This window comes from Nanorana parkeri, unplaced genomic scaffold (assembly GCF_000935625.1).
Source record: "Nanorana parkeri isolate BGI_ZX_2015 unplaced genomic scaffold, ASM93562v1 scaffold1073, whole genome shotgun sequence".
Classification (NCBI taxonomy): Eukaryota; Metazoa; Chordata; class Amphibia; order Anura; family Dicroglossidae; genus Nanorana; species Nanorana parkeri.
In genome coordinates this window covers 395,492-411,807 of record NW_017307341.1, presented here as the reverse complement: position 1 = coordinate 411,807, position 16,316 = coordinate 395,492, and the positions used below count along the sequence as shown (strand labels likewise).

Sequence of the window (16,316 nt, the reverse complement as noted above, 5' to 3'; positions counted from 1 at the left end):
TATATATATTTATTTATTTATTTTATTGTGGCCAGCAGCCTTTACAAAGGAGAACCTTGTAGAAGTCGTGGTCATAGCCACTATACAGTCACTCTACCTGTCCTATAGAATTAGCCGTCGTTGTGCCGAGGAATGCAGGCGGTGGAAGGGGAGCCCGAACAGGGTGTGATGACAAAGGGAAAGAAAATATTTATGTGTGAAGGGAGGGTCAGTCTGATGGGTTATCGCCCTCTGTGCTCACTGAGCGCAGATACAACACCTGCAGATTAAGATAATCATGTGCACAGTTTGCTCACCGGCAGGAGGATTAGATTGCGAGTGTTTGGATTGCAGGGCTGGTGAAGATTTATTCTGGAGGAGAGATTACCTCACGGCTGAGTCACCCGTGCTGAAAAGATCGCCAATCTGTGCTTAAAGTTAAACTATGTTGCATGCAGGAGGAAATATAGAAATATTATTTCATTCTGTTCTACGGCCGGTATATGACTTATTGCAGATGCAAACGTCGTCTCTAAAATCTCATAGAAGCTTCAACAGCCTAATATAATTTCAAAAGTCATTTCCGATATTTATAATCTCAGCTTTTATTAAAATAATCCCTGGTGATCGTGCCATGAAGGCCCTCGTTCAGGTATTTATAAGGCGACAACAGTCTGTCCCTGTCTTCCAATTGTGCTCATACGTTGTCACCTGGCGACCTGGGTTTCTGAAGGAGACTACAAGTTCCATTTCAACACACATTATGCAGTCATGGTCTATTGTTGTTACCATCAGGAGAACCTGGGAACCGGTAGTGATAGGTGAGTGGAGCTGGAAACGTGACTGTAGACATCTTACCACCAGTAGTGATAGGTAGGCAGAGCTGGTAACTTGACTGTAACGATCACACCACCAGTAGTGATAGGTGGGCGGAGCAGGGAAATTGAATGTAGAGATCTAACCACTAGTAGTGATAGGTAGGCAGAGCTGGTAACTTGACTGTAACGATCACACCACCAGTAGTGATAGGTGGATGGAGCTGGAAACTTGACAGTAGACATCTCTCTACCAGTAGTGATAGGTAGGTGGAGCACGGAACTTGACTAAAGACATCTCACTACCAGTAGTAATAAGTAGGCAGAGCTGGGAAATTGAATGTAGAGATCTCACCACCAGTAGTGATGGTGGACAGTAGCAGGGAACTTGACTATAGAGATCTCACCACCAGTAGTGGTAGGTGGGCGGAGCTGGGAACATGACTGTAACGATCACACCACCAGTAGTGATAGGTGGGTGGAGCTAGGAACATGACTGCAGATATCTTACCACCAGTAGTGATAGGTAAGCAGAGCTGGGAACTTGACTGTAACAATGACACCACCTGTATTCATTGGTGGATGGAGTTGGGAAGTTGAGTGTCGAGATCTCAGCACAAGTAGTGATTGGTGGGCGAAGCAACCATTGGTGGGCGAAGGGAACCTGACTGTAGAGATCCCACCACCAGTAGTGATAGGTAGGCAGAGCTGGGAACTTGACTTTAGAGATCCCACCACCAGTAGTGATAGGTAGGCAGAGCTGGGAACTTGACTGTAGAGATCCCACCACCAGTAGTGATAGGTAGGCAGAGCTGGGAACTTGACTTTAGAGATCCCACCACCAGTAGTGATAGGTAGGCAGAGCTGGGAACTTGACTGTAGAGATCCCACCACCAGTAGTGATAGGTAGGCAGAGCTGGAAACTTGACTGTAGAGATCCCACCACTAGTAGTGATAGGTGGGCGAAGCTGGGAACTTGACTGTAGACATCTTAGCACCAGTAGTGATAGGTAGGCAGAGCTGGGAACCTGACTCTAGAGATCTCAGCACCAGTAGTGATAGGTGGACAGAGCTGGGAAATTCTCAGAACCAAAGCTTCTAAATGACACAGGAAACCTGCAGAGGGAGACAACCTGATTGGTTCAAAGTTATATTGGTGTTTTTTTTTAGTAAAGATAATACAGAAATATGGACTACAGCATAGAATCAGAACCTATTTGTACAGGTAATTGTTGTGGTACAATGCAGAGATGTTATGAGGAACCCATGTTTGTTTGCCACTGCTGGTTGTGATGGGCAAGACTGGTGGTTGGTTATGAGAAACTGAAGTGGCCATATATAAGGTTGTGCTCATGGAAAGGTGTCTCGTGAAAAAAGCAGTGTGGGGGAGGTGAGTTGGGGTGGGATGAGTGTGTCAGAGGTATGGGGAGAACCATGGGGGAGCAGGGATAGGGGGATGAAATGTGGGGGGCTCTCTCATGTTTCCATTACCTTCTGTAAGCAGTGATCAACAGAAGCATCAACACGGGCCAAAAACTATTTTATGGGAGACAACCTGATTTATACCAGGTGGCATTAACCAAAAGTTTTTACAATGGACCAGGATATGTATATCCAACTCTAGTATAACTTTATTTTCGATGCTGTCTGAAAGTACCCATAGACAAAAGACGATTGTCATCAAATGGAGCTGGACCATGCAATGGCCCTCTTGTAATTTTAAAAGTTGTTCTCTAGTCTTGTCAAATCTGCAGCCTTCATTAAAGTGTATAATCCATTCACCTTGTGAATATCTGTGAACATTCGTTCTGTGCAGATATATGCCAAGATGAACATTCTTTAGCTGTTTGTTTGCAAGGAAATATATTTTCGAATGTTTTTTTTTCATGTAATATTGCATTATGGCCACTAGATGGCGATGGGGGGCATATTAATACGTATTTCCTACGCTCGCTTAGCTACATCTAGTGGCCATAATGCAATTCAAAAATTAATTTGACTTGTAAAGAAAAAAATTAAAAAACATTGGTTTTGGCATATACTGTATTGATGGGGCAAACGACCTTGTGCATTGTTTATAAATAGACCCCTTTATGTCATCCAGTTAGGTTTCAATGAAATAAGAGATAATACAAAATGGCTCCATCAAGGCATATACTGATTTCCTGGAAAGGGCAGCTTTTGTGGGTTTTTAGCCATTGTGTATAGTGTATGCATATAATACCTTCCCTCGTTCCCCTGCCCCCCCGGGAAACCTGCAATTAAAATTTTTTAATCCAATAATTTAGTTTTTTTTAAGAAATGACGTCATCACTGGGTCTGTCTGCTGCTCCAAGTGTGGTGGAATGGGCCTCCAGTCTCTTACAAACGTCACAGCATTCTGCCTCTGATCTTTTTCAAAAGCCTTATATGAAAGAACACATCCCCGGCATCCCTCTAGATGTGACTGCTTCTCCCTGCTGGTCAATGGGTGCTGTAGGCTTTAGCTGCTGTTTGGTTGGCTGGTTGCAGGTACATCTAAAGGGATGCCGGGATGTGTTCTTTCTTATAAATCTCTGGAACAAAATGGCTGATGGCAGGGAAAAGCTGATAGCTGTGAGTGGTCAGGGGCAGTGGCAATACAGATCGGGAGGAGAGGGGACTGATGATGATTGAAGCCGTTAGGACAGGAAATTAAGGTGTCTCAAGATAGCTGTTGCAGCTTCAAAGGGTTATATCGTGGAGATGCAAGTTTGTAGGAAATTGAGAGTAATACAGTTCAACACGAGAAAGGACTTGCTGAAATAAAGGTAAGAAAAGAGTTCAGCTTTAAAGTATGTCTCTACCTAAAATCGTAGTACCTTCTGATGACATGCTTTTGATGTTTTAGTGATGATACACCACCATCAGAACAGTCCCAGAGGTCTCACAGAGTATTCGGAGACCAACAAGTTAACAGGTTTTTTTCCTTTATTCCTACAGAGAGAAGAGAGGAAGATGAACTGATGGTGTTGATGGCCATTTTCCTACAGAATATACATTAAGTTCAATACAGTTCAATACAGAGACTGACTAATGATGTACGTCTATTCAGCTGATATCTCAAACATTATTTACCCGGCCAGTTTTGTTACACGTCAAGATAGGTGCTGCGTGTGATTTTTTTTTTCATATTCGCTTTATGTTATTTATGAACACAGAATGTGATTTACCAAAATGTAATCAAATAACCTAAGATGGAGTCTGCTACTTAAATAAAAGCTTGAAATATTACCTTTGTGTGTGGTTATAGCAAGCTTAAAGGTCAATGTTATGAACTTAAAGTAGATGTATTTGCAGTCATCAAACTCTCATAAAATCTTTAAAGCTGAACTTTGGGCACAAAAACATTCACTGAAAGATAATTGTCAATAGCCACAAGGATATTAATCCAATTTGTGTGCACCAAATGCCTTTGCAAACCCAGGGGTTACTTGTGCAAGTAGCAGTGATATCAACGGTGTGCTGTGCATAGCCTGTGCAGAGAGCAGAGCTGTGGGATGGACCCAGCAGACCCCACCCACTACAGGCTGCATGCAGAAAACTACAGGAGGGGGCGGAGACAAGACCAGTCCCCCTGCACAAGGAGAGAACAGCAGTGACCGGTCTTTATTACAGGAAGCTTCAGGCACAAAACACTTCATTTTAAGATATTCCTCAATGGCCACAAGGATATAGATCCACTTCGTGTGCACCAAATGCCTTTGCAAACCCAATGGTTACCTTGTACAAGTAGCAGTGATATCAACGGTGTGCTGTATATAGTCTGTTGAGAGAGGCTGCCTACAGGCTGCCTGCAGAAAAGTACAGGAGGAGGTGGAGACAAGACCAGTCCCCCTGCACAAGGAGAGAGCAGCAGTGACCGGTCTTTATTACAGGAAGCTTCAAGTGTCACACTGGATTACTGCACAGATCTGGAAGATATACACACAGCTCACCAAGATGCAAGGAAGAATACCAATGTCACCTGTATTTACACAAAATTTGCTGATCCCAGAGTTCAGCTTCAAACTTTGTATAGAATAGGAAAGTGTCAAACTTTTTTATCAGGTGTTTATTCTTGTATGTGACCCCATTGGGGAGATGCTCACTTCCTGTAGGTGTAAAGCCTGTGCAATTAATGGAAGGTAAATTTGCCCCCTGACAGGAAGGCTCAGATTGCAATAAAAAACATTGTCAAAATTTCTAATCCTTCCCCACTCTACTAATAATGTGTTTTTGCTGTTGCAGAGATCTCCTATCACTTCCTGTCCTGACAGGAAGAGAGGGGAAATCTCAAAAGAAACAAAGACAACAGTAAAACCCCCCAAAACCACATATTCAAGAGGTGCTGATACTTCAAAACTGCTTGTTCAATAAAATAGAGCGAATATTACCAATCAAAGAGCGCAGAAGGTACCCCTTGGATGGGCAACCAGAAAATTACTCTAAGCTCCCCTTTGATGGGTACCCAGAAAATGACTCAAAGCTTCCCTGTAATGGGTACCCAGAAAATGACTTCAGACTCCCCTGTAATGGGTACTCAGAAAATGACTCAAAGCTTCCCTTCGATCTGTATCGAGAAAATGGCTAAAAGCTCCCTTGGATGGGTACTCACATAATAATTCAAAACTCCTCTTTGATGGGCACCCAGAAGATGACTCTAAGCTTCCTTTTGATGGGTATCCAGAAAATGATTCAAAGCTCCTCTTTGATGGGTACCCAGAAGATGACGCTAAGCTTCCTTTTGAGGGGTATCCGGAAAATGACTCAAAGCTCCTCTTTGATGGGTACGCAGATGATGACGCTAACCTTCCTTTTGATGGGTACCCAGAAAATGACTCAAAGCTCCTCTTTGATGGGTACCCAGAAGATGACTCAAAGCTCTCCTTTTATGGGTAACTAGAAAATGACTCAAAGCTCCCCTTGGATTGGTACCCAGAAAATGACTCTAGGCTTCCCTTTGCTGGGTACCCATAAAATGACTCAAAGCTCCCCTTGGATGGGCACCCATAAAATGACTCAAAGCTCTCTTTTAATGGGTATCCAGAAATGACTCAAAGCTCCCCTTTAATAGGTACCCAGAAAATGACTAAAAGCTCCCATTGGATGGGTATCCAGAAATCGACTAAAAGCTCCCCTTTGATGAGCACCCAGAAAATGACTCAAAGCTTCCCTTTAATGGGTACTCAGAAAATGACTGAAAGCTCCCCTTTGATGGGCTCCCAGAAAATGACTCAAACCTCCCCTTTGATGGGTACCCACATAGTAATTCAAAGCTCCTCTTTGATGGGTACCCAGAAGATGACTCTTAACTACCCTTGGATGTGTAATCCAAGGTAATCCCTATCCTAACCCAATTCCTTTCTACTTTTTGGGCACAGGCCCTCTGTCCTGATGCATCACATATTCAGATTTTCAGATATCCTGCCAATATTTTGTGCTATCAAATAGTTTTCTTTTGATTTGTTACATGATATTATCTTTGTCACTTGAGCTGCATAGCCATCCTTGAAAAAATTGACAAGAAATATGTTGAATGGCAATCATATACAAGTAAATCTATGGGGCCCGGCATGTAAATGAGATGTACAATCTACTGTATGCCATTTGATATGCAGTTCTGAGATTGTATACGGGTCTTTACCTTATGTTTTTAACAAAGGGGGACATATTCATCTCTTCTCTTGGGATACTTTTATACATGTAGCAATGATTAATAAGCTCAAATCACAAATATCCCCATTTTTTTCCTATGATTTGAGAAACTTTCTCAGTGTTGCATAACCTCAAAATTGTACGCAATTCCCACCCAAGCACATGTTGAATTTGGCAGCTATTCTCTAAGATAGGCGAGCACCCAACTATATTGCCATGACTCACCAAAGCTATCGCCACCATGTCATGCCAAAGCAAAGACCAACCAGTAAATGTGCATTGTGCTGGAGGAAACTCACCTTCGTCAATGTTTATCTGATAAAAGATAATGTTCAGTGATGAGGAATATAAAATAACCACCAGGGAGGGTAAAACATTCTACATCTATCTCCATCTTTCCACAGGACGACCAAGCCAAGAGACCAGCTATGGATTACCGTATGTTCTGCCTGTTGGCCATCGCCCTCGTTGTCAGCTCTCTCAGCTCTGCAAATGGACAGGCTGCACTAAGTAAGTTTTCTACTGGGGATGTCCACATTCAGGCCTTGAGGGCCAGTAGAATTTTAAAATGAAGGTAATTGTGTTCCTGGGAAGATAAGTTCAGTTCTCTAATTTTCCTGGTGACCATTTTCATCAGGACAGAAAGTGATGGGAAATCCAAAATGTTACAGTTGCCACCAGCACAGTATTAGAGAAGAAATCTTCCACTAGCGATAGTTGTTCCAGTGTCCCCTGGAGAGATTTCTACTCACTCTCTTGTCTCTGGGACAGGAAGTAAAGAGAAATCTCATCAACAGGACACAGACAGCAAATAAAAAAAGGCAAAGGTTCTATCCATGTCCTATTCTATTCAAAACTAGAAAAAAAATTGGATTTCTATATTCTTTGAGGTCCCTGTAGATATAAGGTGATCAGATTACAGAATGATTTGATATCTATGGTTTGCATTTAAAGGGAGCTAATGGTTGTCATTTCTGGTGCTTCCTAGTTGCCCATCTGTCATTCTCATCCTTCTTCAAAACCTCAAGTCACTGAGCCAAATGAAGTATAGAAGTTAAGAATTCTAACGTTTCTCTGACTGGCTTGGTTGGGAAACTTCTTTCGGTGATTCAAAGTTCTGAAGATGGGGGGATAACATAACTAGCATTTTCAGAACGAGGTCAGCTCCCATATTTGTTCTTTAACATGACCAGACACCTGAGTTGCCTGTACGTGAGGGAACTGATCATCCAGGATTATCCAGAAAGATCATTGTTTTTCACCACAGAGGTGTCTGGACAGGATACAGAAATAGCACTGCACTAGTACAGTCAGAGCCGGATTTCTGGGGGGAGTTGGCGGGTAAGGGGGCGCATTGGGGAACCTGGCCTTGGGGCAGCAGGGAGAGTAAATTTGGCCCTGAGTACAGTTGTGGTTGGTCTTTCTTTGATCGTTCTACATAATGAATGATCAAGCCACCTACCATGTTGTGTGTATTGTCCCCTTTACATGAGGTACACAATTCAGAAATGCAATTATAGGCTGCAGTTACTTTCAGCTTGAGCTATTGAGCTATGTAAAACAGAGGCTTTTTTTTCAACAGAGAAGCTAAGGAGAACCAGGACAATGTAACAAGAGGCCAAGAACTTATTATGCTGGCTGCATGTAATCAAACTAATCTTTCTTCTTCTAACCATAGTATTAAAAATATAATTTATACAAGACTTTATCCCACCCAAAGGTCTACAAAGCCTCCAGGCTCCAGGACCCAGACCAGGACCTATTAAGATCTAAGAAAACAAAAAGTTTGTTTTCTTCATAGCAGACACAAATTATGGAGCCCCCCTCCCACCATGTGTCAGTTAGGAACCTAGGTGACTCATATACATCATTCCAAAATCCCACCAGCCAGTGCCTTACAGTATTCAATATGTATACAGTGTATACAAGCACCATGAAAATGGAAAAAGCCACAAAATTCCTAGATTACTGCTACCGAATAGTTTCTTTTTCCCGACAGCAGACTACAGCCCCTCCATTGGTGTGAAATATTATCTCTGCCTTCAGCGTGACCATAACATTCTGATACGTCATTAGTCAACGAGCTAAAATTACTACAACTGTTTACTTAACCTATATTTAAACTCCCTGAACACCGGAATTAACTCAGCGTGCTCAGAAAAATAAACACTTTGTCCAGCAACTGCTCAGAGAGGTTTAATGAATTCATAATTTCACTTTGTTTAATTAAATTGTTAAACTGTATTTAGGAACCAATTGGATTAATAATGTTTCTGTGAGCAAACTCACTTATGCAAGGCACTGTTTAAGTGTAAATGTAAATGGTGAGCATTGCTATTGTTAAACAAATGTTAGTCTGAAAAATGGAATGCCTTAAAGGGAATGTGCAGTGTATATATATATAAATGTAATGTAATACATGTAAATGGGTAAGCTGTATTAGTCCAGTAGACACGATGTAAAAAAAAAACAAAAAACATAGTATTGCAGTATGCAATAATACTTTTTTTATTTGACTAACATAATATTTCAAAGACAAGCTTTCCAGAGTTAACCTCTCTTTGAAGAACTCTCGAAAGTTTGTCTTTTAAATATTATGTTAGTCCAATGAGAAAGGTATCATTGCATACTGTAATACTCAATTTTTTTATTGTATAGATATATACACATATACTGTATATATAGATATAGATCTATATATATAGATATATAAAGTAGTTTTTACATTAATTACGCTCAATTATTTAATAAAAATGTTCATGTTTAAAACTTACTTGCAGCTTGCATGCCAGATCCAAGCTATTGCATCAGTGTTCTTCATTACATCAGCCATGCTGTGCAATAGAGGAGTAGAGCAAGAGAAATCAGATTATACACTGACTCATAGAAGGAACATACCTGCATCTTTCTCTCCAAGCATAGACTTAGTTAGGTCTTACCATCACTAAGGGGTTCATTTATAAACGTTTGTATGGCACTAGTGCCCCTAGATGGCGCTGACAAGTATAGGAATTTCCCTATGAATAAACTTTTATAAACAAACCCCTAAGACTTAGAAGGTCTTAGTTAGCTATCCTTTAAAAAAGCCCAGCATGCTGAAATGCCTATATGTGTACTATCGTATGTGCCAATAGACTTGTAATTTTGCTTAGCTAGTGTAGTGATCCAGGTGCCTCTGCTAAACAGCATAGCTTGGTCAGTGACCTCACCTCTCTGCTGCATTTAGGCAACACAGATTGGTCGATGACTTCCAGCATTTTGTTTGGACAGTAAAGGAGCAGCAGCACACTGATGAAGTCAACCATTTGCACCTCTCCTGAAAACACATTTAAAGATCTAAACAGGCAACACTGTGCAAAGAATTAGAGTCTAGGTTAGCTAAACAAGCTGGCCTTCCTTTATTGTTGTCAAAGTAGTAGAAGCAAAAAATTATGCTTCTACTATTTTGAATGTAGAGGATTAGGATGAGTATGAGGTTAAGGACAGATTCAGATACTTGTGCTGAAACATTTAATGTTTTTTTTAAACACATTACTTGGTTCTTCCTGGAGTTTAGATTTAAAACAAGAGGTCTACTTTCATCCTAGAACAACAGGCAAATGAGATATAATCTCCAAGTCTCTTTAATACCTCCCTCCTTTGGGTATGGGGCACATAAACTTTGAGCTCCTCTAAAATGGCATCATGTGTCATGAACAAAAATGACAGGGAGGTTGGTGGCACATGGGACTCATGAGCCACTGGTGAAAAATGATCACTAACTCTCATTTTTTTTCCCATCCTAGCTGAGGCCCAATGCAACGTTCAATCTGTTGCAAGAGTAAACTGCGGGGTGCCAGGTATCACCGCTTCAGAGTGCTTCAACAAAGGATGCTGCTTCGACAGCAGTAATCCAGATGCCATCTGGTGCTACTATGCCAAGCCAGATGATGGTAAGAGTTGGTGAATTATGGAAAATAATTTGGTGCAGTTGTAGTGGGATAAAGAAGTAACAACCACACCCAGGTCACAAGGATGGATTCAAGATTGGAAAATAAAGACCTTAAGACCTACCTTAGAGCTGACCTAGCCTCTTCCCCCACCCTATCACTAATCTATTACACTACACAGCTGTCACATCCTAACCCATCTGCACACTGCAGCTCTCCTAATCTGTACTGTAAAGCCATTGTGCATGTGTGTTGGGGGTATGTGTCTGCTACCAAGAGGCAGGATTGGTGTTCTGGCAGAAGAGCCATTGGTCGGCTGGCTGAACCTGAACTGTCTGGTTGATAGCAGCCACATGATCCTATGCCATGTTCGTTCACATTGAGAAGGTTGAAAAGAGCTCTTTGATGACTAGTCATAAATTATTGACAAGAAGGAGTTGGAGTTGGTGGTGGAAAAAAACGTCACTGTATGGTAGACTTTAGGTCCGCTCAATGTGCACATTGAAAGTATGATCCCAATGTAAGCTAGAGGTTCCTTTTGCTATATGATATTATGTGTAGTATTTTTGTACATTTTATTGTGTGTTATTAATATAATAGGTGTGGGAATCTAGCTACATCCCTGGATCATACCATTATTACAGACATTCATAGGTAAAAAAAAAACTAATCTATATCAAATTCACCCTCTACAAGAAAAAAAAGAAAGTCATTGTAATCTTAGAAATCCTTGATGATATCAGAATTGGCAATTTAACCATCTGGACATAGCGGCCACACATAGCAGAATGCCTTGATCATGGCCTCATATTTTACCCAGCACAATAGCTCTCCAAAGAGCAGTAAGCTTATATGCCAGTATGGGAACTAATAGGGTTATTCACAAAAGGGTGAAGAAGAGTTTGGAGAAGTGGTCAATCTAGGTGGAAATAGCTGATTTGTAAACATTCTCCAATTCATCTCACTTTCCAGTTCAGCCATGTTGTGCTAGATTGTTCTCCTACCTTTTCCAAACTCTTCCCCCTTCTGTGAATAACCCTGTAAGTGTTTTCACTTGGGTTGGGGGGTTGGTTCCCAACTGGACAGTTTGTATATCCCCTCATGTTTGCTGGATGAACTGGCACCAGTTTGAGTGGAGTAAGAGATAGAAATTTACTTAGTCACACAGTTCATACATTTAATTAAAAAAATTAGGTCCGTCAAGTTCAACCTTTCACATTTACTGATTGAAAGATCTTTCTTTCTTTCATTTGCAGCTGATGTCCCCTTATCCTTTTGTACAGACCTTGGGATAACGTTATTATGGCTTTGGATATATTTAAGCATTTTAATTAAAGTGCATGTCAAGCCAAAAATGTTCAGTTTTGAATAGAGAAGAGAAGGATTAGAACTATTGCTGGGTTTTTACTGATATTCAGGGCTCCTTTAGAGAAAATTACCTTCACTTTCTTTCCTATAAACAATACATTTACTACACAAGTGAGTGAAATTCTACAACAGGGACACGGCCAGCAATAAAAAAAAACCTTATAGGGGATCTAGGTTTTTCTACTGCAGAAAATCATTTTTTTTTCCATTTTTGTTGCTGTTAGAGAGTTGTCCTGACTTCCTGTCTGGTTAAATGTTGTCAGCAGGACAGCAAGTCCTGGAGCCCTGGATAGCAGTAAAAAAAACCTGACATGGGTTCTAACCTTTCCCTACTTCCACTATCCAAAGTTTTGGCTTGACATACAATATAAACCGCCTCTAAGACATTTTTTTTCTCGTACTATAGAAACCTACAGGGTTATTCACAGAAGGGTGAAGAGTTTGGAGAAGTGAACAATCTAGGACAACATAGCTGATTTTGAAAAATTCTCCAATTCAGCTCACTTTCCAGTTCAGCTATTCTGTCCTAGATTGCTCACTTCCCAAGCCTTCTCCAAACTTTTCACCCTTTTGTGAATAATCCTGCTCATTGTTCTATTTTTTGACAGTAGGAATTTCTATTCATTTCATTTATTTAGTTGCTCATTTCAACCCACTGACTCCACACCTGGACCCCATATTCTAGATATGGTCTTGTAACTGATTTATAGTTCGTATAATGTATTTGTATCTTGCCAGGAAAACCCATTGGGCAGTCACAAATAGGACAACAACCCAAAGGGCCCCTATGAGTCAACACTTATCGAATATTCGTGTAGTTGTTTAAGTCATAGTCATTTTAACCAAAGGTAGCCATTTGGTTAAATTCATTCTGATTATTGGCTTGGGTTGCCTTATTGACTAACTCTGTCCATTCATCCATACCTCTTTACAGCGGTGTATTTACAAATGCTGCTGCCCTAGGCAAAACAGCAACGCCGCCCCCCCTCCTCCCCCCCGTACTGACGGACGATCGTCACCATCAGCACCCCCCCCCGGGGTTGACGCCGCCTCCCCATCAGCACAAGCCTCCATCGACAACCCCCTCCGACGATCACTCACCCGGCATTAAGAAGATTAAGAAGCGCCGCTGACCGCTGCCTGCTGGACACCGCCGCAACCCGCCGTCCTCGTCCCCGCCGCTACGATAGCCTCCGGTTCTCTTCCCTTGATAAATAAAATTTATCAAGGGGAGAGAACCACAGCAAGTGCCGCTCTCAGGGAATCTGCCGCTCCAGGCAAACGCCTTGTTTGCCTCGCGGCAGATACGCCCCTGCCTCTTTACATGTTGGGGTATTGATCTGAGTTTTAGGTTGATGGTGGGTGGAATAAATGTGACTCCTTTTCTAATCTTGACAGCTTGTCTAACTATGATTATGTTTCTCTTTTATCGCAGAGTGTCTCTTTTAAATGGAATTGAATAAAGGAAGCTGTCTCTGCCAGTGGAACTATGCAAGAACAAGCAATTGTCATACCTAATTTTCTTCCACAACTTAGCAATTGGACAACACTCTCTGTCTGATGATCAGATTATTACCTACTGTTAAATAATTTTCCTCTTTATAAATGTATTTCGGCCAGGCACATATTTAATGTAATAAAGCTGCAATGTAGAATAGTAGACTTGTCTGATTCTTAACTGTGGACCACATAAGTATTATGAACCTCAGGGGAGGACCAAGAGACTGACCACCAATATAAGAGGTATTCTTTTCACTGACCACCAATATAAGAGGTATTCTTTTCACTGACCACCTACTGAAATGTAATTCTTTCTCTCTGATTAATATTGCAAGGGGGCTGTTGTAGCACTGACCACCTATGTAAAAGGTATTCTTCCCACTGACCACCAACTGAAATGGAATTCTTCCACCCATTGATCATTAATGCAAGGGAGCTTTTTTACACCTGACCCCCAATGTAAGGAATATTCTTCCCACTGACCACCATTTAAAATGGAAATTTTACTCCCAATAACATTACTGCAAGGGGGCCAGTCTACCACTGACCACAAATATTAGGGGTATTAGTACTACTAACTACCAATGTAATGGGCATTTTCCCACCTACTGATCTCCAATGTAAACAAACCCTTCTCCAATGAGCTCCAAAGTAGGGGGTATTCTTCCTCCTACTGATCATCAATGTAAGGCTCATTCTTGTTCTAACTGACACAATGTAAGGTAGTTTCCTCCTTCCACTGACCACCAATATGAGATGCATCGTTCTTCACCCTGACCACAAATGTAAGGGGCATTTTTCTAACCACTGACCACCAATGTAGAAAGCATTGTTTTATAAATTGGCCAGCAATGTAAAGGGTATTCGTCTTCCTACTGACCATTTATGCAAATGCCATTTTACTCTTACTGACCACCAATTTAAGGACATCCTTCTCCACAGACCCCCAATGTAAGGGGTATTCTTCTTCCTACTAACCTCCAATGTCACAGGTATTCTTCCTACCATTGACTACCAATGTAAGAGCTATTCTTCTTTCCACGGATGATTAATGCAAATGTCATGGTACCATTATATATCACCAATTTAAGGGAACCCCTCTCCACTGGCCATCAATGTAAAGGTTATACTTCCTCCCACTGACCAACAATGTAAGGAGTATTTTGCCTCTAACTAACCCCTAATGTAGGCAGCATTGTTCTTCCTACTGACAACTAATGTAAAGAGTACTGACCACTATTTTAAGTGGGAGGCTTCCTCCCATGGACCACCTATGTAAAGGGATTTCTTTCTACGACTGATCACTAATTTAAAGGGGATTCTTTTTACAATGGCCACTAATGTAAGGGAGATTCTTCCTCCCAACAACCACCAATGTATAAGGCATTCTTCCCACGGACCACCTATGTGTTGGATATTCTTATTCATGTGGACCACCATTGTAAGTGGCATTCTTTTTACCACTGACCACCAATGTGTGGGGCATTCTTCTTCCCACTGATTACCAATGTAAGGGATATTTTTCCTCCCACTGACCGCCAATGTCTTCTTCCTGTCGACCATCAATACAAATTATGTTTTACTTTTCACCACCAATGTAACTAGGCACTACGCTGACTGTCAATGTAAAGGGGATTCTTCATGACTGACTGACTATTAATTTTCCAGCAACCACCAATAAAAGGGGTACATCTCTATTGACCCCCAACTGACGGGAAACTACAGCTTTCACTGGCCATTACTATCATTACATTTTGTCAGATAGAGCAGCAAGGGTATTAACATATGATCCACCCAGAGTGCCAGAGACTCTGGGAATATCACTGGTTGTCATTTCTAATTCCTCAACAACATTACTTCCTAATAGCACAGGTTTGAGCATTGATTTTTTTTTATATTTAGCCAATGCAAAGCTAGTTACTATGCAAAAAAAACAGTTTCTTATTTAGGTGCTCCCATTTAAGTCTATTGGGGCCTTGACACCAGTGGCGGAACTATCACCAGAGCGACCAAGGTGGCTGTTAAGGGGCCCGGGGCATAGGGGGGCCCGGCCAGGACGAGGAACAAATGGGTCCCCCTAATGCCGTGCGGGGCGCCTGGGTCGCTATGGCATCGTAGGCTGCTGGCTGTCAATGGCAGCTGTGAGGAGGAACGCGCCGCTCTTTAAATCACTGACAAACTGTAAGTGATCTGTACAGCGGCGCGTTCCTCCTCACAGCCGCTGTTGAGTCAGTGACAGCCAGCAGCTGCAGAGGAGGTGGTGGAGAAGGCTGACAGAGGATAGGGGCTGACAGGGAAGAGGTGTGCATGGGTGTGACCAGCGCAACTGACACCCTGCAGAGCCCACCATAGAGAGTCTATGGTGGGCTCTGCAGGGTCACTCTCAGATGGGCTGTTTGGGATCTCAGGTGGGCTCTGCAAGGGGCGTAACTAGAAATCACAGGGCCCCTCCTGAACACTGATAAGAACAGATATTACACTTGAATTGATACTACAGATGATTGGCTGCTGTCACTATTCAGCCAACAATTTTCAGCCCAGCTCCTTTAAATAATCGACCTTTGTCAAGCCAACAGGGCCTCCCACTGTCAGAATTTTGGGCCGACTTCCGTGAATCCTCCGAAATTCTAAAGTAGGCCATGCACTGGTAAATACACACCGTCATATGAACAATCTCACCAGAACATTCGATAATGTCATCAGAGACTTGACGAATGTCACTTGGAATTTAGTTTAATTTTAATATTCGATTTTGTTATAAATGGAGTTTCCCCAAGTTAATGTTTCCATCACTGTGGTCAAAAGCAATCGTCCATTTGACCCCATCGACTATTATAAAATCAAACCAACGTCCGGAAAACAAACATTCTAACCGTGTCTACCCAGCTTTAGTCTTTTTAAACAATGTAAAACGACTTTTTCCCGTTTTATAAATGCTACACTGATTTATTTACATTTAGTGATCTGAAAATAACCTGGCACCTCCTTTCATTAATTCTTTTTGGTGTCACCCTTTCAGGGTCATACTTCAACAGACAAAGCCGGGGTGTGGAGAGCGAGAGGCCTCACC

General features: G+C 41.7%; 2 protein-coding genes across 2 annotated transcripts in view; both read left to right on the top strand.

Moving 5' to 3' along the window:
- TMPRSS3 (transmembrane protease, serine 3) overlaps positions 1-3,779 on the top strand; it is a 55,641-nt gene extending 51,862 nt beyond the window's left edge. The window contains exon 13 of the mRNA XM_018567611.1: positions 3,756-3,779. Within this exon, the coding sequence (XP_018423113.1) occupies positions 3,756-3,779 (24 nt within the window). The remainder of the gene's footprint in view (positions 1-3,755) is intronic.
- A 3,098-nt stretch (positions 3,780-6,877) lies between these two features.
- The window catches only part of LOC108796171 (putative gastrointestinal growth factor xP4), a 29,052-nt gene continuing 19,613 nt past the window's right edge, over positions 6,878-16,316 (top strand). Inside the window, exons 1-2 of the mRNA XM_018567609.1 lie at positions 6,878-6,959; positions 10,235-10,381. Of these exons, the coding sequence (XP_018423111.1) occupies positions 6,878-6,959; positions 10,235-10,381 (229 nt within the window). The remainder of the gene's footprint in view (positions 6,960-10,234; positions 10,382-16,316) is intronic.